The sequence below is a fragment of the Nicrophorus vespilloides genome, unplaced genomic scaffold (assembly GCF_001412225.1).
Source record: "Nicrophorus vespilloides isolate i.1.1-1 unplaced genomic scaffold, Nicve_v1.0, whole genome shotgun sequence".
Classification (NCBI taxonomy): domain Eukaryota; kingdom Metazoa; phylum Arthropoda; class Insecta; order Coleoptera; family Silphidae; genus Nicrophorus; species Nicrophorus vespilloides.
Genome location: NW_017099806.1, coordinates 40,492 through 68,475, shown reverse-complemented (window position 1 = coordinate 68,475; position 27,984 = coordinate 40,492). Strand labels below are relative to the sequence as shown.

Below are 27,984 nucleotides of genomic sequence, written 5' to 3'. Positions count from 1 at the left end.
CATTTTTCAAGAACACGAAGAAGGTAAATGTTTATTATCTTCTCATTAACAACAAATATGCATATCAATACACGCAAGAGAAAGTAGTGTGAAAAACAAATTAAACATTCAAAAACGGTACAATTTAAGAAAATATACATCAAATTACGATAACCTATTTACGTTGTTTTTAGTAAAAAATAATTAATTGATGATGATAATCCAATTAAGAAATAATAACAACACTAGGTTCAAATATATATATATATATATATTTAAAAAGCAAATTAACAAAAACCTGTTAAGATAATTTTTGTTGATAATTTACATTTAGAAAAAAAAACGAATATTTGTTTAAAATATTATGGAATTCCAATTTTTACCAAAAATAATCAGCATGAAATTTTTGCTTTGAAAAAATGTTTGCATTTTCATTAGTTTTTATTATCACTAAATGTTAATAGGAAATAACAAATATCTAACAATGAAATGTTAATGTTTCTCTTTGATTTTTTTTTATAGAAATAATTTGTTACTGGTATAACTGTAAGAAGTGTATAACATTCAATATGATTTTAAATTAAACTAAATTGACGTAATGAAATAACGAGATCTAGGTTGAATATTTAATATCAAAGTTTATTACTGATTCTTTCAATTTGATTTTTATAATAAACTGATTTTATAATCAACGTGAGTTAATTAATTATTACATCAATGAATATTTATAATCAATCGATAAAAGCTGTATGTAACATTTACATTAACTAAAGTAAAATATTCTCATAGTCATTTTTACATGTAATTGATTGAAAAAATCTAAGAATGTGCTAGATATAAATCTAATTATTTTCTAAATATACTCAATGTAATGAAATTAAAGTGTTTTATTTTTAATGTAATAATATTATTAAAATAATATTATGGGAATATAAGTGGCCTATTTGCAACAAAAGTGAAATACTAATGCTCTAATCACCAAAAATTATATCTTTTGTTTGAGGTTTTTTTTCTAGCCTTGGACAATCTAGGCCAAATTTAATATTTCTTTAAGGTGTAAAATCTGTAAACATTGCTTTTTGCAGGGTCGTCTCAACAATGCATTAATTATAAACGTTATTAACGTGTCATGTCTAAACGTGATTTTGATTACTTCAATCACACGTTCATCCTTATCTGCAGGTTAGGTAGGAGTACAAACCTCACGTGCAAATTTATTGAACGTTTTACTTTATATTAATGTTATATTAATGTGTACATTATGTATAAAATTTAATTTATAATTTTGAGCGGTCAATAGCCGTTTTATATATGTATTCAATTAATTCATGTTATATAAATGTAGTAAAATAATAAAAATACGTAGAAAGTGCTATTAACCGCAGTTTTTTTACATTTTGTATAATATGGCAAACCTTCAAGAACAACATAAACACACAACATAAAATTAATACAAATACAAAAAATATTAATGCTGTTTAATTTTTATCAAACGTTTATAGATTAAATTATTGTTTTTTTAATTAGTAAATTAGAAAAGAATGCTTATAAATTAAAAAAAAAATGAAACAAAGTAGCATTAAATGTTGTAATTAATAATAAAAAATATTTACTAGTATTAAAAATTTTAAAGAATAGGAACTATATACACATAAGACAATTCACTGATTTAATATTTGTGTTGTTAAATTTTTTTAAATCACAATTATTTCGAGGAAAGTAGAATGAAGTTGTATAGATATGCAAATGTGCAGCAGTTAATTTATAATAAATTATTCATCGGCTAAAATGTTTGAAACTACTGAAAATTTACATTTTGATAGTATTTTGTATTAAGTGGATTGTATACATAATAATACACCTCGGTTCCCAAACAATTAGTTTTGTAATGAAAACCATATTAATATAAATAAAATCCTCTACAAAAAGTCGGTTTATAAACAGAATTTCGGTTCTCGAACAAAATATCTGTTTTCTGTAAAGTGAAGTTGACTGTTTCTCTATACACTTGGTTCTCTTTTATGCGGTAGATACGTTCCACAGGAAAACGCATAAAAATAAATTGCACAAAAAAGGACTAGACACACGTATAAAAATAAAGGATACGTCCAATAATTTTTTAAAACCGCATAAAACTAAATCAATGAGTTACAATATACCGAAAATCGCAATCACAAATCACAATATATCAAAACCGCATAAAAAAAGGACCGAGTGTATTTCAGATATTTATTGTGTTTATTTTATGGTTGTTACAATAAATGTCGTATTATTACATTATTTAACTTATTTATATTTTCATTGTTTTTGTATAATTATTACAGTTTAATTAAGTAATCTTCTAATTTTGAAAATGAATTATATCAATTTTTCACTAATTTTTATGAGGAAAATGGTTTACGTTAGTTAGCTGAAAGATTGGTTTTCGAAAGGACTTTAGAACCAAAGAAAGCAATTTGACCTGAGGTTCCACTGTTACTGACGTAAATATGTCAGTATTTTTATGGAAGAAATTAAAGAAAAATAAAATTACTAATGAGAAAATTAGTGTGCATTAACATATGACGTTTATGTGATATAATGATGTTAATGTTAATTAAAATTTATCGCAGCTTATAATTGTTGCCAAGCAAAAAATATGCTAAAATATTAAATTTCTAGGTCATTCCTCTACGCGAATGTTAATATTTGTATTACAATAATTATCAACAAATTTCTGTTAATAGGAATTCCGTTTACAAGAATTTGTAAAAAAAATATTTAATAAGCTAACGAAAATATAAAAAAAAATCTATAGTTTATTGTAATGCATCCTAATAAATATTGTAATTATTAATAAAAAATAGTAATAAAACAAAGATTCGAAATTGTTCAAAAAGTAATCATAATTTTATCTAGGAAAATCGAGTAAAGTTGTATTACAAATGTGCAGCAGATAATTTATAATGAATAATTCAAAAACTCAATAACTGAAACGCTTTAAACAACTGTAAATTTACATTTTGATATTGCTAGTTTCTGTATTAATTAAACATTTATTCAAATATAATAGATTATAAGCAAAAAATAAATTATTTCAAAGTGATTCAAATTGGAATTATATACTCGATTTTCGAATTAATATCCAAAATGTAAGGCACCTCTCTTCCTAAATAGAATTCGGTTCCCGAACAAAATTTCGGTCTCTCAAAAAGTAATCACCAGGAAGGTGAGATATTGTTCGTAAAGAGAAAGTGAGAAAGTTATATTTTCGTCTATATAGGCAAATGGTCAGCAACCTTTGGCTGCAAAGAGCCATTTTTAATATATTGATTCTTTTAATAGTGAAATCAATTTCCCAACAATTTTGCAATAGCTGCAATTTCTCATCAAGAGCCGCATGCGGGTCCGTAGGTACGGTTTGCCGACCCCTAATATTGACATATATTGATAAAGGTTTAATTACAACATAGATTTTGAAAACAGTTTATATCAATATTTCACTAATTTTTATGGGAAAAAATACTTTAGGGTATCTATAAATTTGGTTTTCAAACGGCCTTTGTAAACGAATTATAATTAAGTAGATCTATGAGTAATTGCAATTCAAGAGACTCTGTTCTAAATAGAATTCGATTCCCGTACAAAAATTCGGTCTCTCAGAAAGTAATCCTAAAGTTATATTTTTTGTCTATATAGAGCAGTGGTCAGTAACATTTGGGAGCAAAGAGCCATTTTTAATATATTGCTTCTTTTAATAGTAAAATTAACTGACATAGCCACTTTTCGCAATAGCTGCTGCAATTTCTCATCAAGAGCCGCGTGCGGGTCCGGAGCTACGGGTTGCCGATCCCTAATATAGACATATATAGATTACAACATTTGTATTTTGAAAACGGTTTAAATCAATTTTTCACTAGTTTTTATGAAGAAAATACTTTAGGGTATCTTAAAATTCGGTTTTCGAACGGGCTTCTGTTCAACAATCGAGGTTATCCTATTATAAATAAGTAGATTTATGAGTAATAATAGTATTACTAACGAAAATATCTCAGAATTTTTCTCGAGGGAAAAAGTAAAATAAAATTACCAATAAAAAAAAATAATAATTCAGTTCGCATTTACAAGTGACATACAATAATTTAGAATGAATTATTCAAAACTCAACAACTCAAACGCTTCAAGCTACTGTAAATTTACATTTTGATATTACTAGTTTATGTGTTAATTAAATACCTATTTAAATGTAATAGATTATAAGCAAATATGTAAGCATACAAAATAAATTATTTTAAAGTACTTTGAATTTTCAATTATATATTCGGTTTTCGAATACTTTTAAACTAAAACTTAAGAACTGCTAACCAATAAAGTGAAGTTTACTGTTTCTGTATATTTCATATATTTATTGTGTTTAATTTATGTAATTGTATGGTTGTTACAATAAATGTTGTTTTTCATTATTTAACTTATTTATATTTTAATTGTTTTTGTACACGATATTATTCATAATGATTACGGTTCAATTTCGCAATTATCTAATTTTGAAAACGGATTATGTCAATATTTCAATAATTCTTATGAGGAAAATAGTTAGCGTTATCTAGAACTCCGGTTTTCGAAGTTTCTTTAGAATAAAATTGCGTTCAACTTCGTATTTGACGGTATTCTTGTAGAAGAAATTAAAGTAAAATAAAATTACTAATGAGAAAATTAATAATTTAGTATGCATTTACATATGACGTTCAATTGACATAATGATGTTAATATTAATTAAAATTTATCGCAGCTTATAGATAATAATTTGGTATTTTGCAAAAAAAAAAAAAATTTTGTTGCCAAGCAAAAAATATTTTATGCAACTATATGCTAAAATATTAAATTTCTAGGCCAATCCTCTACGCGAATGTTAATATTTGTATTACAATAATTATCAACAAATTTCTGTTAATTGGAATTCCGTTTACAATCTAACGGAAATATAAAAAAAAACTATAGTTTATTGTAATATATCCCAATAAATATTATAATTATTAATAAAAAAAATATTTACTAATAAAAGAAAGATTTAAAATTGAAAAAGTAATCATAATTTTATCTAGGAAAATCGAGTGTAGTTGTATTACAAATATGCAGCAGATAATTTAGAATGACTTATTCAAAACTCAACAACTGAAACGCTTTAAACTACTGTAAATTTGCATTTTGATATTACTAGTTTCTATACTAATTAAACACCTATTCAAATGCAATAGATTGTAAGCAAATATGTAAACATACCATATATTTGGTTTCCGTATATTATCGGTTTTCGAATCTATAATAGAAGGTTTCGGTCTCTCAAAAAGTAATCACCAGGTAGGTCGAATAATGCTCGTAAAGAGAAAGTAAAGATACATTTTTGTCTATATAAAGCAGTGGTCAGTAACATTTGGTAAAATGAATTTTCTGACATAGCCACTTTTCGCAATAGTTGCCGATCCCTAATATAGACATATATAGATTACAATATTTGTATTTTGAAAACGCTAATTTTTATGGAGAAAATACTTTAGTTTATCTAAAAATTCGGTTTTCGAAATAAGTAGATCTATGAGTAATAACAGTATTACTAACAAAAATATCTCAGAATTTTCCTTAAGGGAAAAAGTAAAATAAAAATACCAATTCGAAAATGAATAATTTAATTTCCATTTATAAATGACATACATGTGCCATCATTATATAAAGCAGTAGTCAGTAAAATTTGGTAAAATGAATTTTCTGACATAGCCACTTTTCGCAATAGTTGCCGATCCCTAATATAGACATATATAGATTACAATATTTGTATTTTGAAAACGCTAATTTTTATGGAGAAAATACTTTAGTTTATCTAAAAATTCGGTTTTCGAAATAAGTAGATCTATGAGTAATAACAGTATTACTAACGAAAATATCTCAGAATTTTCCTCAAGGGAAAAAGTAAAATAAAAAATATCAATAAGAAAATTAATAATTTAATTCGCATTTTTAAATGACATGCATGTGCCATAATTATGTGAATGTTAATTAAACATTATCGCGACACATAGATATAAAAGTTAATTTAGTTTTTTTCGATAATTTTTAATTTTTTGCCAAATTAAGTATACGCTAAAATATTAACTTTCTAGGTCATTCCTCTATACGCATGTTAATATTTGTATTACAATATTTATCAATTTTTTTATTTGAATAGGAACTCTAGTAAACACTAAATCAATATTTATTTAATAATTGAACGGATATCCGAAAAAAATACTATGTTTTATCGTAAAATGCAATATTTTATTTATGAATAAGGTTTGATAAAAATCTTATCCAGATATGTGTCATATAGTAAATATGGGTTTAAAGAAATGTTTGCTATAAGGAACATTCACCGAAGGAAATGCGCGTCAGGATGGGATAACCCGTGGAAATCCAATTGTTTGCATAAAAAATCGAGCAAGTGTTTTGCCTGAAGTCTTGTACACAATATCATTAAAAACTAATTATAGTTTCAGATTCTCTCATGTGCATCAAGCACACGCGAATTTAGAGTTTAGTCGAAGAAAAATCGCCATAAAACCGGTATGAAATACGCTTTAATCGCTTTTTAATTTTGCTAAATCGCCGACGTTACGTAATTAGCAGGTAGCTCCTGACGAGATTATAAGTTATAAATAAAAACATATCTATTTACAATGTAATTACAACAATTACTTAGTTGTTTTAATAGTTGCAATATGCGCAGTATTATGATATTACTAAATCGGAATTTATAATTTTTACAGTATTTAGATTTGAATAATATTTTGACGCAAAATTGTTTTTCATTAAATAAAAGAAATTCTTAACATTTTAAAGCAAATAATGAAAAGAAGAAAGCTGCAGGAGCGTACTTTACGAGCTCAAGGTTAACACTGTTTGGGGACCTCAGCAAAACAGTTTGGGCCCTCGACTAAAATTTGTTGAGGATCCTCATCTAACACTCTTTAAGGGCCCTTGGCTAATATTATTTTGGGCCCTCACACTTTTGAAAGCCGAGTCAATAATAATATTAATTATAAAATAATTAGAAGATTAAGAAACATTATGGAACTCACTTATTTAGTCTCTACACAAATATACATTTCAGAGTAAATTGATTATAATTCTAGGAAAAATATAAATAATCGAAAATCACTTTAAAACTATTGTATTGTAAATTTTTCATTTTTATTACTTTAATTTTCATGCAAAAACTTTTTAATTTTCTCCATCTAAAATTCATCATTCCAGGAACACACAGGACTATAAATAGTTTAATTACAATATATTTGATATTACAACATAAATAGTTTTTTTTAAGTATATAAAACCTTGTATCTTACTAATGAAAGTAATTTACAATAACAAACTAATTTATAATTGCATTTTCTGCATAGTAACATTGAAATTCCTGTGTCCTATTTGGTTTTTAATCAATACTGAAGCAATTAAATGTTGTTTGTATTTTTCAAATAGAAAACTTTACTAGAATTTACGAAGTTAGCACAGATTTAAAAAATGTGATTTCTGAAGACAAAAAACTATAAAATATAAAGCAAATTAAAAACAAAAAAATAATTTGTTGTTTTAAGATTCATATTTTTTTATTTCTTTGGTATGTTTTCTTTTTGTATTATAACTAAATAATAATTCAAATTTAATGCATAATTAAAAAAATATCTACAATAGGCTATTAATTATAATTAAATTTGATTGATTATATTTCAGTTATTATTTGATTATACTTTAATTAATTTATGAAGAATAGAAACCGTAATTTCATATAATTATTTCTTACAATTTCCGCATTTTCTAACCTTTACTTGTTTTCATTACCATTCAATCAATTTAATATAAAATATTTTATATTTTTATACATTAAATTATATAATTAATTTTTTGTCAATTTTACATTAAGATTGAAGAATTTATAGTTGACAACATTATTTAATATTTAATAGTTATTAATACACTAAATCGACAAAATTGCATAAATATGGAAGAAGATTTTTTTTAAATGTATGTTTCAAATGTTCAACGTTAATTTTGAAATTGTATAAAAATAATCGTGAAGAAAACTAAGGATCTTATTGTTTTGTTTATAAACTAATTTATAACATGAATTACGTAATTGGATCTTGAGATATCATAGGTAAATGGCAGATCGTTAATTAGTTTACAGCGATTTTCTTATATTGAAAGATTAATTACATTGAAGGATATAAATCATAGTTAGTTATTATGTAAATTTATATATGGAGCATACCATTTCGTGCCAAGATCAAATATCAAGTTCATTGATTGTCTTTGATACAGCGACGTTACAAGAGGTGTGTGGAGGAGGCACAGCAATGTTTTGTTTATTGAAACAGGGACGCAAATAAGATATTGATCCCAAGTGAAAGATTTTATTTGGCCATGCTTTGATATATACTTATTTCATTTTTTTTATAAAAAAGAAAGAGAACAATTAAATAATTCACACATTAATTAATTTAATGAATATCATATAAAAATAATTCAATACAGATTAATAGAAAAACCAAATGTTGATATATTTAATGGAAATATTAAGAGATATTTTCATAAAGTTTAAACTTGATTAAAAATACAAACAAATTATACTAATTAAATGTAAGTAGCAAATACGCATGAACTGAATATTTTACATATAATTACAGATACAATTATAATAAGCGCAGAGAATGCACTTTCGGTATTTCCATCTACGCGTTTTCCAACTTATGCAACTTACTACGGAAATATATGGAAATACCAGATCATAACCTACTTCATCGATCTAATATACTATAAGATGTCTGTGTAATTTTTTTCAAAAGTCATTAACCCCATATTATTAACATTAGGTGAAGTATGATTTTTCAAGCATTTTTTTTTCATTTATTGCATAAAACTAATGAAGAAACTTGCTGCAAAACATCAACATTTATTTTGTTATTTTTTGTGTAATTTTTTATGTATGTATTTTTTGTTATGTAACTTTTGCAATTATTTCCATTAATTAATTCCAATTTGACTATGTTTATAATTGTTTTCTCAGAACTATAAAACAAAGAAAATCTCGTGTCACCAACAAAATTCATTAAGAAAAATTTATAAAATATACTCCAAACTCAAGGAAAACGGCATAATCTTTAAGAAAGTAATGTTGACAGTTGAGGGTTGAAAGACCTATAATCAATAGCCCTTTGTAACCGTTGATCTTTTTTGTTTAATATCATTATTATGATTATAATCATCAAAAAATTAAGGATAATTCTATAAATTGAAAAAAAAATGGATAAATTCTATAAAGTAGAAAAATATTATTTGTTATTAATTTGTTTGTATTTTGAAAAGATCAATAAAAAATGCAAGGATTAGATCGGAAATGATTATCAATAAAAATACAAAATGATATAAAAAAATCAGGTCAATAAAACCACAAAAAGTGGCTCGCAATGAGAGCTAAAAACGAGTTTTGTGTATAAGTTTTCAACGGGATTTACGTATTATCTTTAAATTTATTTAAAAAAAAAATATTCACAAATCAATTTCATTAGTGGAATCATACTATTTCTTAATTCCGAATTTAGTTCAATGGCTTATTTTTTACAAATTACTTAAAGATCAAAATATGAATATGGATGAGATCATTAAAAAAAAGTGATTATTATTTTAGTTTTTTTTTTCTGGAAATCCATGATCCTCTCAAAATCAAGAATTAAATTATGTCTTTGCATTAAAAATTAAATGTTTTTAATGCAAATAAATAAAAAGTGATTTAATTTTGCTATAAGGTTAAATATAATAATTAATTTCAATAAAGACACAAGAAATTATTTTATTTTCTTCTTCGTTTTGTGATCAAATATGAAATTGTTTGTAATTGTATCCTTGTTTTAAGGACGTAATATAATGATTAATTAATATCAAATCATTGATCTGCATCAAATAAGAAATTAATTGAAATTTTATTATTGCATTAAAGACGTAATACAATAATTAATTACAGTAAATCGAAAAGGTATTGATCTGATGAAAATAAAGCAACGAAATAAAGAAGAAGGAGTACATTAATCACGATCACGATCTGTGGTCAGCTACTAACTAGCAAGGTCTGGTTTCCGAGTTTGACAATCGCGGAATTCCGGTGATTACCTTTTGCCCCCAACAAACCTGACGCATATATAAGGCATAGTCTGCTCTTGACACTTCAGTCTTTCGCGAATAGTCAAAAACAATGATTCGGTTTAGTGCTGTGTTCGTAGTCCTCTGCCTGGCATCCTCTGCCTTCGCTTGGGCCAAAGAGAATCGCTACCATTACCATCATTCCCACCAGGATGAACCAGAAGATACCTTAATCCTTTCTCACGTGGTAAATATTCACACACATATATTGTCAAGAAAAGCACCGTTAATCAACAATAATTTCAAGTCATTAAATAAATTGGAGTTTGAAACTTATTTTCAATATTTTTTTAATGAAAGTAGATAAGTTATGAATACGTTTTTAATTGAAATATTTTCTTTAATGTGCATATTTAAATAAAACTATTAAAGAAACCCTTAATAATTAATCATTTAATTAAATCCTTAATTATTAAAAAATAGCTGCAAAGAAATTGTTGATAATTATAAACTTATTTAAGTTTTCAATTAGTTTCTTTCTCTATGTTTGACCAATAAATATGTAATAAAAAACAAATCAATAAATAATATAAAATCAAAACAAAATTATTTTTTTCAAATTAATTATTGATTTTTTTTATAATTATTGACAATTAATGAATTAATTAATTTGTATACAAAACAAATATAATTTTTCATATTTAAGTTAATAATAAATATTTGTAATTTCTAAATAAACAACAAAATAATTATATTTTTATTAAGCCCTATGGTCTAAATTAGGGCCAATAAAAATGTGTAAATTTAATTTTACAAAATCAGCAGTATTTATATTCCAAAATATTATTAATTACAAGTAAAGAATCAACAAAAATATGGATAATGTTATATTACAATGATATTTTGACATTGAACAAATTACAATTTTCTGCTCTACTTACGACAATTGCGAACATAATTTAAAATTTTGTACGGTTTTGCTTATTAGTAATGAATTTCAATATTTTGTTAAAATATTTCAAAATCAGATATAATAATAAATATTAGTTAATATCAACAGATTTCTGAAAACTTTCGACTAAAATAAAATAAAACATGTAATTATGGATTAAATTATAATAATTATCATTTAGAAATTGTGTAATTTATACAAAACGTGAATCAATGTTAAAGATAAAAAAAAATATTTTTTGCAAACTTATGTACCTTGAACCGGTTTAATAAAGTCAGATAAATAAGAATTAACGAAAACGTTGCAAGGTTTCAATGATTATTTACAAAAAGTTACATGTTAATATTCATGAAATTCCCTGGAGGTTGAATATAATTGATAAAATACTTACATTTACGTGTAATAACTATTTATAGATTTGAGTAAAAATGAACTTATAAGTTGATAATTAATTATGAATGAAATGCGAAGAATTTCTGCGTTTTTACTTAAATAAACTTAGGAAAATGTAAAAACCCTAGCTTGTTTAAATTAGAATTAGCACATTCCAGTAAAGTGATAATATAAATTTAGGAAATTCTGTAATTTTATTAAGTGTTCTACTTTAAGATTTATTTTCATTCAGAAATATTACTATATAAATGTACGAAATCTACAATTAGTGGTAAGCCACAAATCTTTATCTTTGTGGTAAATTAGGATAAAAATTTACGCTTTTAAGAAGTACGATAAAATAACTTAATCTGTGCGGTTTTGTTAATTGTTTTTATGAATTATAATAAAAACTATAAACTAATTATACACTTACAAATTAGCAAAATTATTTTAAAATTAATTAATTCATTTGTAATTACGTTTATATTAAAAAGAAGTAATTTTAATAACTTATTTTGCAATTACCAAATTGATAAATAATATAGTTCGAAACAGGTTCTTTTTTTTGCGGATTTTATCTTAAGGTTAATTAACTACCATATCTTCCTGCCTTTAAACGAAATCACTTTCACTCCGAGCAATAAAATCAAGGTCTATGTCACATAAGTAATTATATCGGAAGTTGTTGAAACCGGAAATATACATTAATCATTTATATTATATTACAAATCAATATGATCTCTTTCCCATATTCGTTGACAAGGAAACTGTTGTAAGGTCACAATTTGGAAGATACTTTTATTTTCACTTTTTTATTTGTTATGTTGCAAAAAAACTCGGCGAGAAGTGTTGAAATGCGCTAAGGTCAAATAAATCGTTAGAATGGATTTTGCTACTGTTATTATTTTTTTGTTTTGTTTGTATTATTACGTTTTTCTCGGGTAATTATTACAAGTGTATTAATATTAGCCTGAGGATTAAATTGGCTAATTGTTTGCTTTTCAATTGAAACCGGTTGAGGCGCAGCTGTAATAATTAGCGCTAATTAGATGTTACTTTGTAGCTCTTCCGTCACGGTGATAGGACGCCAGATGTCAGCACTATCTATCCAACCGATCCCTATATGAACGAAACCTTTTTCCCTTACGGTAAAGGACAACTCACTTTGGTAAGCATTTATATTAGGGTTTTTATGTTTTTTTTTTTATGTATTAATAATTTGTTTATTGATATGTTAATAGCAAGGAAAACAAAGGGCTTTTGCTTTGGGAAAGAGCTTGAGGCAACGTTACAATGAATTCTTGGGAAACCTTTACACTCCGGACATCATCGAAGCCAGGTCGTCGGCTTATCCCAGGACCCAAATGACCCTGCAATTGGCATTGACCGGTCTGTTCCCTCCCACCAAAGAATACAGGATCGCCGGCGGTCTGAACTGGCAACCTATCCCATACCTCTACACAGATTACGAGCAAGACAAGTTGGTGGCAACCTTCAGGAGCTGTGAAAGAATCTTCGATATCGTCGATGATATGGAAAAAACTTTATACAGAAACGATTTGACCCAATACAACGATCTCTTCGCCTACCTCAGCGAACATTCCGGATGGCAAGTGAACAACACCAGATTCACATTCTTCATCCAAAACACTTTGAAAGTCGAGTCTGAATGGGGATTCGAACTTCCCGAGTGGACCAAGAAAATCTGGAACACACCTGAATTCACCAGCGCTTCCGAGTTGTTCTGGAAGTACATGTCTGGTACCAAGGAATTGAACAGAATCAACATTGGTAACTTGCTCCAAAAGATTGTCACGGACACCCAAAACAAAATCGACGGAAAGAACTCTCGTAAGATCTATTTGTACTCTGGTCATGACTTCACCGTTGTACCAATGCTCGCTGCTTTCGGTAATTTCGATGGTAAAATGGCTCCTTACACATCACACGTCATCATCGAACTCCACAAAATCAACGGTATCTACGGAATTAAGGTAAATCAATAATTCTGCATTCTTCAACGATCAATTATTTATTTTGTTTATTTGCAGTTGTTCTTCCAAAATTACGAGCAGAGGTTACCAAAGCAGCTGACCATCCCCGGATGCGACAGCTTCTGTCCTTTCGACGAATTCGTGAAGATCGCTGAAGATTATTATCCAGGAGAAAAGTGGTGCTAAACTCTAGTCAATTTATTTATGAAAAAAAAAACATTAAATTTATAACGGTATTTAAATTAATAAAGCATATTTATTTGAAAGAACAAGTTTATTTACTTACCTATTATATTTGATGCAACTGAGATAAGATAAGTATAGAGTTTAAAAATATATTACAAAATAAATGAGCATATCGCAGACATTTTATTAAATGTTTGTAGTGCATTTCTTGCGTCTATACGAGATGATGAATTTACTTCAAGCTATATTTTTCATTAGTCTTATGCCTTTACATTACTGCCAAAAAGCTGAAGATACTTTGATATTAGCCCATGTGGTAGGTTTTATTAATGTAATTATTGTTTCAATGTTTATACTTATATGTAGATGACAAGACATGGACATAGGACTACGGATATGGATTTTATGTTTCCAACTTATACATTTAACGAATCATCATTTTATCCCTATGGACCTGGAGAATTAACTTTGGTAATTGATAAATTTTAATTGAAAAAAATATTAACTAAGATACTTAGAAAGGTAAAAAGGAAATGGTAAAAGTTGGAAAGGCTTTAAGGGAAAGGTACTGCGATTTTCTGGGCGCTTGTTATCAGGATGGATTAGTAGAAGCTGTTTCTTCAGAATATAAAAGGACAATGATGAGTATACAGTCAGTCCTAGCTGGACTATTTATACCATCCAATGATTGTGAACTAAAAGGAAACTTGAGTTGGCAACCAGTGCCATTTAAATATATTCCAAAATTTAAGGACAAAGTAAACCTAACACAAAAACATCTATATTTCAAGTAATTGTCCTTGAAGTTTACAGCTGTGCATAAAAGTTGTCCAAAGGTATTAGAGGTTCAAGCGAAGATGGACGATGATGAAAAGGATTTATATAAATATATATCAAAACATACAGGGTTAAATGTAACTACCTCATTTCATACATTTTTCTTATATTGGAGTTTAGAAAATTTGGTAAATCATAAAGAAATTAATTGTAATGAACTTTTTTTTATTATTCTTAATAATAGAACGACCTAGGTTTTGAAGTACCTAAATGGAGTATCCCCATATGGAAACAGCTTCAAGAGAAACATAGTACACAATTCTACATTGATCTTATTGAACAAAATTTGAAGATGTTGACAGGTTATTTATAATAATAATTTCTTACATCATATACCTAACGATATTTATGTTAGGTTCGCTCATGGTTAAAATCCACGAAGACTCTCAAAAGAAAATTAAAAATATGTTTAAACCTAAAATGGTTATATATTCCGGCCATGATATTAATATTGTTGGACTCTTGGGTGCATGCGGAATATTTAAACGAGATGTAGTAAATTTTGGAAGTTACGTGATAATAGAACTTCATAAAATAGAAGCTAATTATTATGTAAAAGTAAAATTACTTATATTTTTAATATTATTTTATATTGCATTAATTAAATATATTATAGGTAATCTACGAGAATTATAAATTCAATAAACCTGAAGTCATGGTATTGCCCAAATGTTCGGAATTTTGTGAATTCGAAAAATTTGTTGCAATTACCAAGAAGGTATACCCAAACGAGAATTGGTGTTCATAAATGAATAATTAGAATATAAAAATTATAGAGAAAAAAAAACTAATTGAATTGCATTCTTACCTTACTTAATGAATAATTCTTCGAAATTACTACGTTAAGAAAACTTTGTTTTCATTAATATTAACATCTGGAAATCTACATTTCTATTTTCTAAAATTTCATTTAATTCATCTAGTACCACTTTTGACTACATTTGCGCCTCTATTTATTTTTTATGAATTGGATTCTTAATGGTGTAGTATGGTGTATATTTTAACTGTCATTTCCGCCTTATCAATTAAGCTCCGGAAATGTACTCTAATGCAATTACTTCAATAGTTTTAAAGTTGAATTGATCATCAATTGGAAATGTAGATTTCTTTATATCGGAATTTTTATGTAACATGTAACGTTAACTGAGGTATAACTGTATTTTTGTTGTTTAATGTTTAAATAAATTGCCTAATACCGAATTTTTTGACAATTATACAGATTAGAGTATATGCATTTCGTTCATTATATATAACAATTTATGTAATTAAGGTATTAAATACACTCATTAAATAAAATAATAAGGTTTTCTTTCTTTATCATTTTATAGATGAACCAATAACGCTTGTAGAAGGTGAGAGACATGGGAAAGTGCTGCTAGAGCCAGACTAATGGAAAATTGACAGGAAAATAGCACAGCTCAACGAATTGATCCTGGACTTGACGCATAATTCCAGAAATAGAGCTTTGGATAATTAGAAAACATGGAAAAATAAATTTCCATCTGAGCCAAGCTTTTTCTGGTCATGTGTGCTTTGTTTCACTGCGAAGAAGAACTGCAGATGGGCAAAAATGAAACAGATCTAAGGAGATTGTTAGAAAAAGAAAATTTCATTGATTCAATGTCGATGAGCTAGAATATCATATCAATATATGTGTCAAGGGTTATTTCCACCAAGAAAAAAGATGGGCAAATGAGCTAATAAATAAATTGTTAGTGAAGATCGCAAAGACGATCAACGTTACAGAAAAATATCACAGTACCAATCCTAGATGTTGATGATGAAGGAGTGACGTATATTCTATGTGCGACAAAAATGTAATGCTAATTTATATTACAGTACACTTATACAAAGTATAATTGCTTATAATATTTTCGCGATGTTAATCTACATAAGTTAATTACTGCAGTTTAATTGCATCTATAGTAAATTTAAAGTAATTGAGATAAGATTAGTTTTAATTTAATAATAAGTAATTTTAAATCTTTCCTAAATGAAGCGTACCTTAGTGGTACAAATTATATTATTATAATTTCTTCGTGCATTGTGGTTCGTTCAAGATGTTTAAATTATTACTAACGATTTCTTTCATATGTTTATTACCGTTATTTTATTGCGAAAAGGCAGAAGATACTTTGATATTAGCTCATGTGGTAAATTGGTTTTTATTCTTTGGTAATTTTTAAATTATTTTTTTTAGTTGGCAAGACATGGAAATAGGACCGCTGAAGTAGATTTTATGTTTCCTACTTATCCTCTGCAACAAACATCGTATTATCCCTATGGACCTGGCGAATTAACATTGGTAATTGATAAAATTTACTTGAAAAGTATTATTAACTATTTTTATTTAGGATGGTAAAAAGTTGATGGCTGGAGTTGGTAAAGCTTTGAGGGAGAGGTACGGACATTTTCTGGGCGATTGTTATTCACATGGTTTAATAGAAGCCATTTCTTCTGGTTATAAAAGAACAATGATGAGCTTACAAGTAATCTTAGCTGGGCTGTTCATACCATCAAATTCTTGTGTATTGAAAGGAAATTTAAATTGGCAACCCGTGCCTTTTTCCTATTTACCATTTTACAAAGATAAAGTAAACTTATTAAATAACAATTTACATTTAAAATAAAGATTCTTTGTAGTTTTTCGCAATGCAGAAAATATGTCCAAATATATTAGCTGTACAAACGAAACCAAATAAGGATCAATTAGAATTATATAAATATTTATCAGAGCATTCAGGATTAAATATAACTAATTCTTATGGAACATTTGCAGTAGTCGGGAGCATACAAAACTTGGTAAAAAAAATATGTTTGTTATAACCCATTAAATATACGTAATATCAGTTGGATCTAGGTTTTGAAGCACCTGAATGGAGCGTCTCGGTGTGGCCACAATTACTAAGAGATCAGGAGGGTATACAATTTTTGCAAGATTTGGTTGATCAAAAATTGAAGATGTTGTCAGGTTGCTTATAACTATTTCTTACATCGTATAATTGAAACAATCATTTTAGGTTCGCTGATCCTTAAAATACACGAAGATTCACATAAAAAAATCAACGGTACTTTTCAGCCTAAAATGGTTTTATATTCAGGACATGATATTAATATGGCTGGACTATTGGGTGTATGCGAAATATTTAAACGAGAATACATTAGTTATGGAAGTTACATAATTATAGAATTACATAAAATCGAAGCTAAATATTACGTAAAAGTAAAATTAAAATAAATAGTATTAAAGTATTTAGACTAATAAATTTAATTGTAGGTTTTATACGAGAATTACAAATTCGATAAACCTGAAGTTATGGTATTGCCCAATTGTTCAGAATATTGCGAGTTCGAAAAATTTGTTGAAATTACGAAGAAATTTTATCCAAACGAGATTTGGTGTTCATAAATGTATTTTTTTTTTTCGTATTAATTAAATTGTAGATATAAGTAAACAAATATTTTGAAAAAGAGAAACAAGTTTTATTTATTTTACATCATCTATTTATATAATTATAATGTTGTTTTTAATAGTGTAGATTTACGAAAAAGTTACAAATATCATTTCTTCCTTATCAAATAAATTGCTTAATGTTTGGCGTAGATATTAATTATTGGTCTCGAAAAACGGATTTTTTTAATTATTTCTTAAGTATAATCATTTTGATTTATATAATTTAATTGACTGGAAAATTCAGGATTTCAGACACAGAAATTAAGCCTAAAAAGCAGAGCAATAAAGGCCTCTATAGCTAAAATCAAATCTATGGTACAGAAAAGTGGCTCAAAATCAAGCAAGAAAAGATTGTTTGGAGTAATAGTATAACAGCACAAAGCATAGGAAGCTATATATTAGACCACCTATAGACCAGCAATTGAAACCATCCAATTAGAGCACTTTTATAAAAGCACCAACGTAATTTGAAGATGCAAAGTATATTTACATTTAACGTTTTGTTAATGCCATGTACATAACTCAATTGCTGTATTTTAATTGCATCCAAATTAAAATTGAAGTAATTAAGATAAGATAACTTAGAGTTAAATAATATGTTATTTTGACTATTAATTAAATAAACCGAAATGTCGTGGTAAAAATTCAATTATTTTAATTACATGAAGTATTGTGGTTGGTTCAAGATGGTTAAACTAATTATAACGATTTCTCTCATGTCTATGGTATCTTTATTTTTGTGCGAGCAAGTAGAAGATACTTTAATACTTTCTCATGTGGTAAGTTGGTTTTTAATATTTGTTCAAATTTTTAAACCAATTATATTTAGATGGCAAGGCATGGCCATCGGACTGCGGAGATGGATTTTGTATTTCCAACTTATCCTCTCCAACAAACATCGTTTTATCCCTATGGACCTGGAGAATTAACATTGGTAACTGATAAAATTTACTTGAAAAGTACAATTAACTGTTTATATTTAGGAGGGTAAAAAAATAATGGCCGGAGTTGGCAGGGCTTTAAGGGAGAGGTATAGAAATTTTTTGGGCGATTGTTATTCACATGGTTTAATAGAAGCCATTTCTTCTGGCTATAAAAGAACAATGATGAGCTTACAATTAATCCTAGCTGGGCTGTTTATACCATCAAACTCTTGTGTATTAAAAGGAAACTTAAACTGGCAACCCGTACCGTTTTCGTATTTACCATTCAAGACAGATAAAGTAACATTATTTCATAATTGTCTATATTTTAAGTAATTTTCTTTAAAGATTATAGCGGCGCACAGAACGTGTCCAAATATATTTGCTGTACAAACCACATTTAACAAGGACACATTGGAATTAAATAAATATTTAACAGAGCATGCAGGATTCAATATCACTAATTCCTTTGACATATATACAATATTTTGGAGCATACAAAATTTGGTAAATAAATACTTAATAAATCATGTGTTATGAAACGCTTTAAATATACTTAATAATAGTTGGACCTAGGTTTTGAAGCTCCTGAATGGAGCGTCTCGGTGTGGCCGCAACTAATAAGAGATGAAGAGAATATACAATTTTTCGACGATTTGGTTGATCAAAAACTGAAGATGTTATCAGGTTGCTTATATCAATGTCTCATATTGTATACTTAAACCAATTATTTTAGGTTCCCTGATGGTTAAAATCCACGAAGACTCCCAAAAGAAAATAAACGGTACTTTTGAACCTAAAATGGTTGTTTACTCAGGACATGAAATTAATATTGCTGGACTCATGGGTGCATGCGAGATATTCAACCGAGAATTCATTAATTATGGAAGTTACATAATTATAGAATTACATAAAATCGAAGCTAAATATTACGTAAAAGTAAAGTTCTAATAATTAACATTAAAGTATTTACAATAATTAAATCAATTTTAGGTTTTATACGAGAATTACAAATTCAATAAACCTGAAGTTAAGAAACTGCCCGGATGTTCAGAATTCTGCGAATTCGAAAAATTTGTTGAAATTACTAAGAAATGTTATCCAAACGAGATTTGGTGTTCATAAATGTAAAAACAAAACTTTTTATTCTGTTACTAAATGAGATATAAATAAACAAATTATTATAAAAATATAAAAAAAATATTTTAATATATTTTACATCATATATCTACATAATCTGTGTAATAATTACAATTATGTATGTAATGGTGCAGATTTTCCAAAAAAAAATATTGTTTCCACTTTTTGGGGGCCATCGTTCAGCCAAGTCGATGGACAATGACAGTTATGACAGGGAAAATGACACAGTTTATAAAAGGATGCCAAATTTCAGAAATAGAACCGTGGATAATTATAAAACAGCATGAACCAACCTTACTCCTAAGCCAGGCTCTATCTGGTAAGTATCTTACCCCTTGGCTAAAACCAGAAACTTTTGTTGGTACAATTTTGAAGAGCCCAGAGAGTTGGAAGAGAGCCCACTAAAAGAATGTTAGTGGAGATAATCACTGATACATATCGAAGAACAAAGTAATAAGCTAGTCCAATGACAATTAGCATTTCAGAGAAATACCAGATAATTAATGTTGATAAAGAAGAGGCAAGGTTTTAGTGGATGCTAATTCCACAGTTTCACAACTCCACCTGTTTACTACAAAAATGTTATGTTAATTTATTATATAAAGCACCAATGGAATTTAAATATGTAAAGCAAATATACTTATAACGTTTTGTTAACCCCATGTACATAATTCCGTTGCTCCATTTTAATAGCATCCAAATTAAAAATGAACTAATTGAGATAAGATAATTTAGAGCTTAAAAATGTGTTATTTTGAATATTATTTAAATAAAGCGAAACGTTCCAGTAAAAATTCAATTATATTCAAGTATTGTGGTAGGTTCAAGATGGTTAAATTATTTATAGCAATTTCTTTCATATCACTAATATCGTTATTTTTGTGCGAACAAGTAGAAGATTCTTTGATACTTGCTCATGTGGTAAGTTGGTTTTTAATATTTTTTAATTTTTAAACCAATTATTTTTAGTTGGCACGGCATGGACATAGGACTACTGATATGGATTTCGTTTTTCCTACTTATCCTCTCCAACAAACATCGTTTTATCCCTATGGACCTGGAGAAATAACATTGGTAATTGATAAAATTTACTTGAAAAGTATTACTACCTATTTTTATTTAGGAGGGTAAAAAGTTAATGGCTGGAGTTGGCAAGGCCTTAAGGGAGAGGTATAGAGTTTTTTTGGGCGATTGTTATTCACATGGTTTAATAGAAGCCATTTCATCTGATTATAAGAGAACAATGATGAGCTTACAAGTAATCTTAGCTGGGCTGTTCATACCATCAAATTCTTGTGTGTTGAAAGGAAATTTAAATTGGCAACCCGTGCCTTTTTCGTATTTACCATATAATACAGATAAAGTAAAATTATTTCAGAAATGAAGATATTTTAAATAATTTTGTTAAAGATTTTAGCGGCATATAGAACGTGTCTTAATATATTTGCTGTACAAACCAATATAAACAAAGACAAATTGGAATTATATAAATATGTATCACAGCATTCAGGATTAAATGTAACTAGTTCTTTTGACATATTTACAATTTTCTGGAGCATACAAAATTTGGTAAATGAACAATAAATAAATGATGTATAATGAAACGCTTTAAATATACCTAATAACAGTTGGACCTAGGTTTTGATGCACCTGAATGGAGCATCTCGGTGTGGCCACAACTAATAAGAGATGAAGAGAATATAAATTTTTTCGACGATTTGGTTGATCAAAAAGTGAAGATGTTATCAGGTTGCTTATTACAACTTTTTAATCGTTTAGTTAAACTATTTATTTTAGGTTCGCTGTTGGTTAAAATCCACGAAGACTCTCGAAAGAAAATAAACGGTAATTTTGAATCTAAAATGGTTATTTACTCAGGACATGATGTTAATATTATTGGACTCATGGGTGCATGCGGGATATACAAACGACAATATATTAATTATGGAAGTTACCTAATTATAGAATTACATAAAATCGGAGCTAAATATTACGTAAAAGTAAAATTCAAATAATTATCATTAAAGTATCTATAATAACTAAATCAATTTTAGGTCTTATACGAGAATTACGAATTCAATAAACCAGAAGTTAGGAAACTACCCGGATGTTCAGAATTCTGTGAATTTGAAAAATTTGTTGAAATTACTGAGAAATTTTATCCAAACGAGAATTGGTGTTCTTAAATGTAAAAAAAAAACATTTTTTTCTGTTAATTAAATATTAGATTAGAGAAAAATGTGTTATTTGTTTTACATCATTATCTACATAGTATGCGTAAAAAGATTTAATTTAATTAATACGTACAATAAAGATAATAGTAAAAATGTATGGAGTATTATTTGGTTCTGGAGACTTTTCATTTTTAAGATGAAGCCGACTCTTATAATATTAGTTTTATCACTATGCAATTTATCATCATGCCAGAAGTCGGAAAAATCATTGGTTTTGACACATGTGGTGAGTAAATTTCAATAATTATATAATTGGAAAAACCCAAAGGGCTGGTCGAAAAAAGCTCAATATGTTTTAAGTAAATTACATAATTACAAATAAATTTTGTATAAAAAATAATTTGTTGATTTAGTTAGTGAGACATGGACATAGAACTGCGGATTTGCAACATTCCTTTCCAACTAATCCGCTTAAAGTACATTCGTTTTACCCATATGGACCTGGAGAATTAAACTTGGTAAATATGTAAATTAAATCAGATAAGTCCTTGAACTCCTTGACCCAGATATCTATTCTTGCATTGTTATGATCATAATTTATCCAGTGTAAGTTAATGATATTGTCTGTATCCATAACCCTTGTCGCCCTTCCAGTTTCCTTCTACTTACCGGACCTACAATCCTCATCCTCGTCATTGGTAAATTCTTTTAATCATTGAAGATGAACATTGTTTCCATCCATGACAATTCATCTCCTTCTACCAGATCGGTTTTCCGCCTTGAAAAGTCGCCTATATTCACCCTCACTATCAAAACTTCTAACTTTCAGACCTCTCACAACGAGAGTGGACCTCGATTCTTTACAAATTTCCTCCTTACCTAATTAATATAATTAAAAAAAACTCATTGAAATGTGTTTCCTTAAATTGAAGATCAACAATTGCTTCTTTCTTTCCGTATATTCTCTTTATACTCACTTCTGTCTGTCCTACTATATAAACTTTTTTGTTGTGATATCTATAACTCTGATTCCAGCACATTCGATGTCAATCTATATACACTTTAACATGATAGTGATAGCACATTTATTTCCCATGCCTCCTCCCTTCAATCTTCCATACATAACCTGCAAAACTTCCCATCCTCGACAATATCCTGGTTTCACAAATGATGCCTCAATATGAATACTTTCAAATAAAAAAATCTTATTCCCTATCATCATATCTCTCTCTCTCTCTCGCTCGCTCTTCCCACAATGTTACCTTTCGATACATTCCCATATCGCAACCGCCCACACTTATCTTGGAATTATCCTTCATTCCAATTTAAATTTTCCCATTCCAAAATTCTTAAGTACTTAATAAATTGATGTTTCTCTTGGTCTTTGCTTATTCTGACCAATGTTTTATAATTATTATTATTATTATAAAATAAATTATAAATGTATCTAACAATTTATTTGAATTTTCTAATTAGGAAGGAAAGATCAACATGTCTGGAGTTGGAAAAGCTTTAAAGAAAAGGTATGGTGATTTCCTGGGTGATGTTTATTATGATGGTTTATTAGAAGCAATCTCGTCGGAATACAAGAGAGCAATGATGAGCTTGCAAGCAGTGTTAGCAAGTTTATTCAAACCATCAAAATCACATTTAAAAGGTGATTTGAACTGGCAACCTGTTCCATTCAATTATATACCATTCGCAAAAGATAATGTATAATTTCAGAAAGTTTAATGAAGAATTATTCAATAATTAGAGTATTCTTTTTAAGCTTTTAGCGACGTACATAACTTGCCCAGATATATTTAATCTTCAGACAGATTTAGACGAAGATACCCAAAAACTCTACACATATCTTTCAAAATACAGTGGATTAAATATTACAAACTCGCAAGAACTATTTACAGTATATCACAATCTTAGAAGCTTGGTAAAGAAAACTATTAATTTAATTAAAATTATTTAGTTCTAATTTATTTATAGTATGAGCTAAACTTAGAAGTTCCCGATTGGGTTAAACGTATTTGGCCGCAACCAATAAAAAATGCAAGTCAACAATTTTGGGAAGATATTATTAATCAACAATTGAAGAAATCAGCAGGTGATAATTGAACGCAATTAATATTTCACTTCGTTATAATAACAACGTTTTAGGTTCGTTGCTGAAGAAAATCCATGAAGATTCCCAACGAAAAATTGATGGTTCATTTAAACCAAAAATAGTTATTTACTCTGGGCACGATATAAACATTGTTTCGTTGATGGGAGCGTTTAAGCTCTTTCAAAAGGAAAATATAAGATATGGCAGTTACGTAATTGTGGAGCTGCATAAAATCGAAAATGATTATTATATTAAAGTAAGCATTTATATGACAAATAAAATTATTTTATTTTTATTTACTATTTTTTTTAGATTATTTACGAGAATTACAATTTAAGTAAACCAGAGGTTATGCATGTACCAGGATGCTCGGAATTTTGCAAATTTGAAAAGTTTGTTGAAGTCACCAAAATGTTTTATCCAAATGAAAACTGGTGTTCATAAATTGAAAATTTAAATACATTTTCTTTTTTTTACTATTTATTTAGTACTTATTTTTTTATAATTTATTTCGTCTTTCCTTATCTCAAGAAAAATACGAAATAGTATATTATTATTTATTATATTAATATAACTATCATAAGAAAATATAATTTAATTGCATATTGGTATAAAAATGTTTTATTTAACATCTTTAATTTGAATAGAAGTTAATGAATATTAATTTTTGGAAAAATACTTAATATACAATACAATACTTATGCAACCCATTTTACATTTTAGAAATGTATTATATAAAGTAAAATCAAGCTACGTTAACTTACAAATCAGAATTTCAATATAAATTTAGGAAAATATATTTATTGTACAGAATCTAAATTCTACAGTTCAACTTTTTTTCATATTATTTACAGATCATATCAGGGACAACTATGTTCATTATAGTGTTATAATTGAAATATTATGGGTTTCTCTAAATTTTTGGCTAAATGGCTAAAAACATCGACATATATATACAGTACACCCTCCTATAACGTTTTTTTAATGTACAATACTAAAAATACTTACAAAACACAGGAATATATCAGGAGGAACAATTGTTAAAACTATATATTTTCGACTAAACTGTGGTTACTTATCTATGGAATTTTGGACTCTAAACTGAAAAAATATATATGTTGATTCAGCCTCCTTCAGAAAGATAGAAAAGATAGAAGTGCATTAGTGGCGATTAGGAAAATAAAGTTTCATATGACAAAGTGTACCACTGATAAGTTGAATTATCTTAGGTTGAAAATTTTCATTCTCATTCTCCTAATTTAGAAACATGTTATTCTATAATATAACAAATTTTTTAGGTTGAATTTTCTCTATACAATACCAAAGTATTATAATTTCTTCATAATTATATAGGAAAAGCTATTGTCAAACTTATTTTTAGAAATTGAAAGTGTTTTTCATAGTGACATAAAATTAATAATACTTACTTAGATTATTTGTTCATTTTATAAGTGTAGTGTATTAATTAAACTTTTAATAAACAAATATATTAATAAGGTGCAGTTGCCAAATATTTATTTAAAATTATTACATAACAATGCCATTAAAGAATATACGCATTTATATTTACAACAGTTTATATAAATGGAAGTATCATGTTTCAACTTAGTGTATGTTAATTTATATATGAAAGGATGAAGTTTTCAGCTATACTTTTCTCGCTTCTATTTTCAACCTTATTTTTATTTGTGCAAATTGAAGGAACTTTATTATTATCACAAGTGGTAAGCTAATTAATTAATTTAATTTACATTGATGATTTTAATTGATTATTTCTAGATAATACGACATGGAAACAAAACAATGGATTTGGAGTACACATTTCCAAATGATAACCATGAAAATATATCATTTGGTCCGTATGGTCCAGGCGAACTTAATTTGGTACAACTAATACTTAAAAATCATCATATTTTTCGTACTTTTTTTGTTTGTTCTAGGCGGGTAAAAAGAAAATGTTTCAAGTTGGTAAAGCCTTAAGAAAGATGTATAATACTTTCTTGGGTGATGATTATCAAAATGATTTAATTGAAGCATTGTCATCAGAATACAAAAGATCTATGATGAGTATGCAAACTATCTTAGCCGCATTATTTCCACCTAAATACTTATTAGAATCAAATTTACATTGGCGACCAGTACCTTTCAAGTATATACCATTTTCTAAAGATCAAGTAAGATTGAAAATACAGTAATACCTAGCATAGTGCGGCTTCGTTCAATCCTTATTTACTATAGTACGGTTTAAAAAATTAAAAAAATACTAAATTTTAATTACTACATAACAATATTTTATATATATAAATTTTATTCAGTCAATACACTTTTTTAGAATCCTCGATTTGTCCGATTTCAAACTGTCCGGGATATTGACGGAATCACACTATGCGAGTAATTATTGTTTTTTTTATTCCAGAATAAACTAACTCTTTAAATTTAGATGTTTGCTGTACACAAGACTTGTCCTAATATCATAAATATAAAGACCCAAATAGATAATACTACTCTCAAATATTATAAATATTTAGAAGAGTATTCAGGAATGAAAGTTGTTAGTTCTCTTGAAGTCTATATTATTTACCAAAACATGAAAACCTACGTAAGTTATATTTGTTTTATCTAATATTTTTAATATAATATAATCAAAAAAAAAACAATGCACAACATAGGTTGAGTGTGGTTTAGATCTTCCTAGTTGGATTAAACCGCTTTGGCCTGAACCTTTGACGAATTTAGCACTGCAATTTTGGGATGATATGATAGATCAACATTTACAAGAAGCGGCAGGTTTATATTTCAATAATAAATATAATAGAATTGGTTACAATTATTTTATTATTTAGGTAATTTCCTAAAGAAAATACATGATGATACTCGTAGAAAGATTGAGGAAAACTACAAACCTAAATTAATTATTTATTCTGTTCATGATGTCAATATTATAATTATTTTGGGAACTTTGCAAAACTATAATAGAAGAGATATAAATTATGGAGCATATCTTATTTTCGAATTACATAAAATCAATGACGATTTTTATATAAAGGTATGATTTTTCTATATACAACATACAATACAAGTTTTATTAATTTATGTTTTTTTTAGATTTTGCTTGAAAATTATAATTATGATGATCTTGAAATTATTGTAATTCCAGGTTGTTCCGAGTTTTGTAGGTTTGACTTGTTTGTCAATTTTACTAAAATGTTTTTACCTACAAACAATTGGTGCAAATAAAAAAAATACAGAATTTTGCGTTAGTTTCCATAAGATCGGAACTGTTCTGATCACCCATAGTATTTTCCTTATTAACCCGTAACTAATATGAACAAATAAAGAAAAAAAACTACTAACTATTTTTTTAAGCAACTAGAAGAAGTTAGTCTTTTGCATAACTCACAAAACGTTGTTGTTTTCTTGTCTCACTTATTTGGACAAAAAATAGCTTTCTTTTCGATTACTTCATTAGGTTGTGTTTCAACAGTCATCTTAACTTGCATATTTGCAATCAGTCTATAATTGTTTTTACTTTTTTGTTCTTACTGAAAAGCGCACTACAAAATTAGAATATAACAAATATCAAGTAGGTCATTCTGACCCATCCGTAGTATTTATGGGTTAAAATAATGATGCTTGTGTTATATCATTGATAATCTTCTTTAAATGTAATTAAAAACACTTATACAAAAATGCATTTATTTAGTTCTACTTTTAGTATTAAGCATA

The 27,984-nt window shown here is 27.3% G+C and overlaps 5 protein-coding genes across 5 annotated transcripts; all 5 read left to right on the top strand.

Moving 5' to 3' along the window:
• The first annotated feature begins 10,193 nt into the window (after positions 1–10,193).
• Positions 10,194–13,697, top strand: LOC108565654 (venom acid phosphatase Acph-1-like). The gene is made up of 4 exons (XM_017925217.1): positions 10,194–10,369; positions 12,513–12,617; positions 12,691–13,443; positions 13,501–13,697. The coding sequence occupies exons 1-4, from the start codon at positions 10,235–10,237 to the stop codon at positions 13,627–13,629; spliced, it is 1,122 nt and encodes a 373-aa protein (XP_017780706.1). The 5' UTR covers positions 10,194–10,234; the 3' UTR covers positions 13,630–13,697.
• A 162-nt stretch (positions 13,698–13,859) lies between these two features.
• LOC108565653 (venom acid phosphatase Acph-1-like) lies at positions 13,860–15,214 on the top strand. The gene is made up of 7 exons (XM_017925216.1): positions 13,860–13,945; positions 13,996–14,100; positions 14,148–14,387; positions 14,436–14,594; positions 14,651–14,768; positions 14,822–15,024; positions 15,083–15,214. Exons 1-7 carry the CDS (start codon positions 13,892–13,894, stop codon positions 15,212–15,214), a joined length of 1,011 nt encoding a protein of 336 aa, XP_017780705.1. The 5' UTR covers positions 13,860–13,891.
• Positions 15,215–16,526: 1,312 nt separating this feature from the next.
• Positions 16,527–17,875, top strand: LOC108565652 (venom acid phosphatase Acph-1-like). The gene is made up of 7 exons (XM_017925214.1): positions 16,527–16,619; positions 16,667–16,771; positions 16,821–17,060; positions 17,110–17,268; positions 17,317–17,437; positions 17,487–17,689; positions 17,744–17,875. Exons 1-7 carry the CDS (start codon positions 16,527–16,529, stop codon positions 17,873–17,875), a joined length of 1,053 nt encoding a protein of 350 aa, XP_017780703.1.
• A 731-nt stretch (positions 17,876–18,606) lies between these two features.
• Positions 18,607–22,169, top strand: LOC108565651 (venom acid phosphatase Acph-1-like). The gene is made up of 10 exons (XM_017925213.1): positions 18,607–18,699; positions 18,750–18,854; positions 18,904–19,143; positions 19,192–19,350; positions 19,410–19,530; positions 19,580–19,732; positions 20,879–20,904; positions 20,953–21,057; positions 21,107–21,241; positions 22,038–22,169. The coding sequence occupies exons 1-10, from the start codon at positions 18,607–18,609 to the stop codon at positions 22,167–22,169; spliced, it is 1,269 nt and encodes a 422-aa protein (XP_017780702.1).
• A 407-nt stretch (positions 22,170–22,576) lies between these two features.
• On the top strand, positions 22,577–24,702 carry LOC108565650 (venom acid phosphatase Acph-1-like). The gene is made up of 6 exons (XM_017925212.1): positions 22,577–22,675; positions 23,634–23,870; positions 23,929–24,087; positions 24,141–24,258; positions 24,312–24,514; positions 24,571–24,702. The coding sequence occupies exons 2-6, from the start codon at positions 23,649–23,651 to the stop codon at positions 24,700–24,702; spliced, it is 834 nt and encodes a 277-aa protein (XP_017780701.1). The 5' UTR covers positions 22,577–22,675; positions 23,634–23,648.
• Positions 24,703–27,984: the final 3,282 nt, after the last annotated feature.

Coding starts and splice junctions, on each gene's coding strand:
- LOC108565654 (XM_017925217.1), top strand. CDS start 10,235: ATGATTCGGTTTAGTGCTGTGTTCGTAGTCCTCTGCCTGGCATCCTCT. Junction 10,370..12,512: donor CCTTAATCCTTTCTCACGTG/GTAAATATTCAC, acceptor GTTACTTTGTAG/CTCTTCCGTCACGGTGATAG. Junction 12,618..12,690: donor GTAAAGGACAACTCACTTTG/GTAAGCATTTAT, acceptor ATATGTTAATAG/CAAGGAAAACAAAGGGCTTT.
- LOC108565650 (XM_017925212.1), top strand. CDS start 23,649: ATGTCTGGAGTTGGAAAAGCTTTAAAGAAAAGGTATGGTGATTTCCTG. Junction 23,871..23,928: donor TACCATTCGCAAAAGATAAT/GTATAATTTCAG, acceptor ATTCTTTTTAAG/CTTTTAGCGACGTACATAAC. Junction 24,088..24,140: donor ATCACAATCTTAGAAGCTTG/GTAAAGAAAACT, acceptor ATTTATTTATAG/TATGAGCTAAACTTAGAAGT.
- LOC108565653 (XM_017925216.1), top strand. CDS start 13,892: ATGCCTTTACATTACTGCCAAAAAGCTGAAGATACTTTGATATTAGCC. Junction 14,101..14,147: donor GACCTGGAGAATTAACTTTG/GTAATTGATAAA, acceptor TAAGATACTTAG/AAAGGTAAAAAGGAAATGGT. Junction 14,595..14,650: donor ATTGGAGTTTAGAAAATTTG/GTAAATCATAAA, acceptor TCTTAATAATAG/AACGACCTAGGTTTTGAAGT.
- LOC108565652 (XM_017925214.1), top strand. CDS start 16,527: ATGTTTAAATTATTACTAACGATTTCTTTCATATGTTTATTACCGTTA. Junction 17,269..17,316: donor TCGGGAGCATACAAAACTTG/GTAAAAAAAATA, acceptor ACGTAATATCAG/TTGGATCTAGGTTTTGAAGC. Junction 17,438..17,486: donor AAAATTGAAGATGTTGTCAG/GTTGCTTATAAC, acceptor CAATCATTTTAG/GTTCGCTGATCCTTAAAATA.
- LOC108565651 (XM_017925213.1), top strand. CDS start 18,607: ATGGTTAAACTAATTATAACGATTTCTCTCATGTCTATGGTATCTTTA. Junction 19,144..19,191: donor TACCATTCAAGACAGATAAA/GTAACATTATTT, acceptor TTTTCTTTAAAG/ATTATAGCGGCGCACAGAAC. Junction 20,905..20,952: donor CTTTGATACTTGCTCATGTG/GTAAGTTGGTTT, acceptor AATTATTTTTAG/TTGGCACGGCATGGACATAG.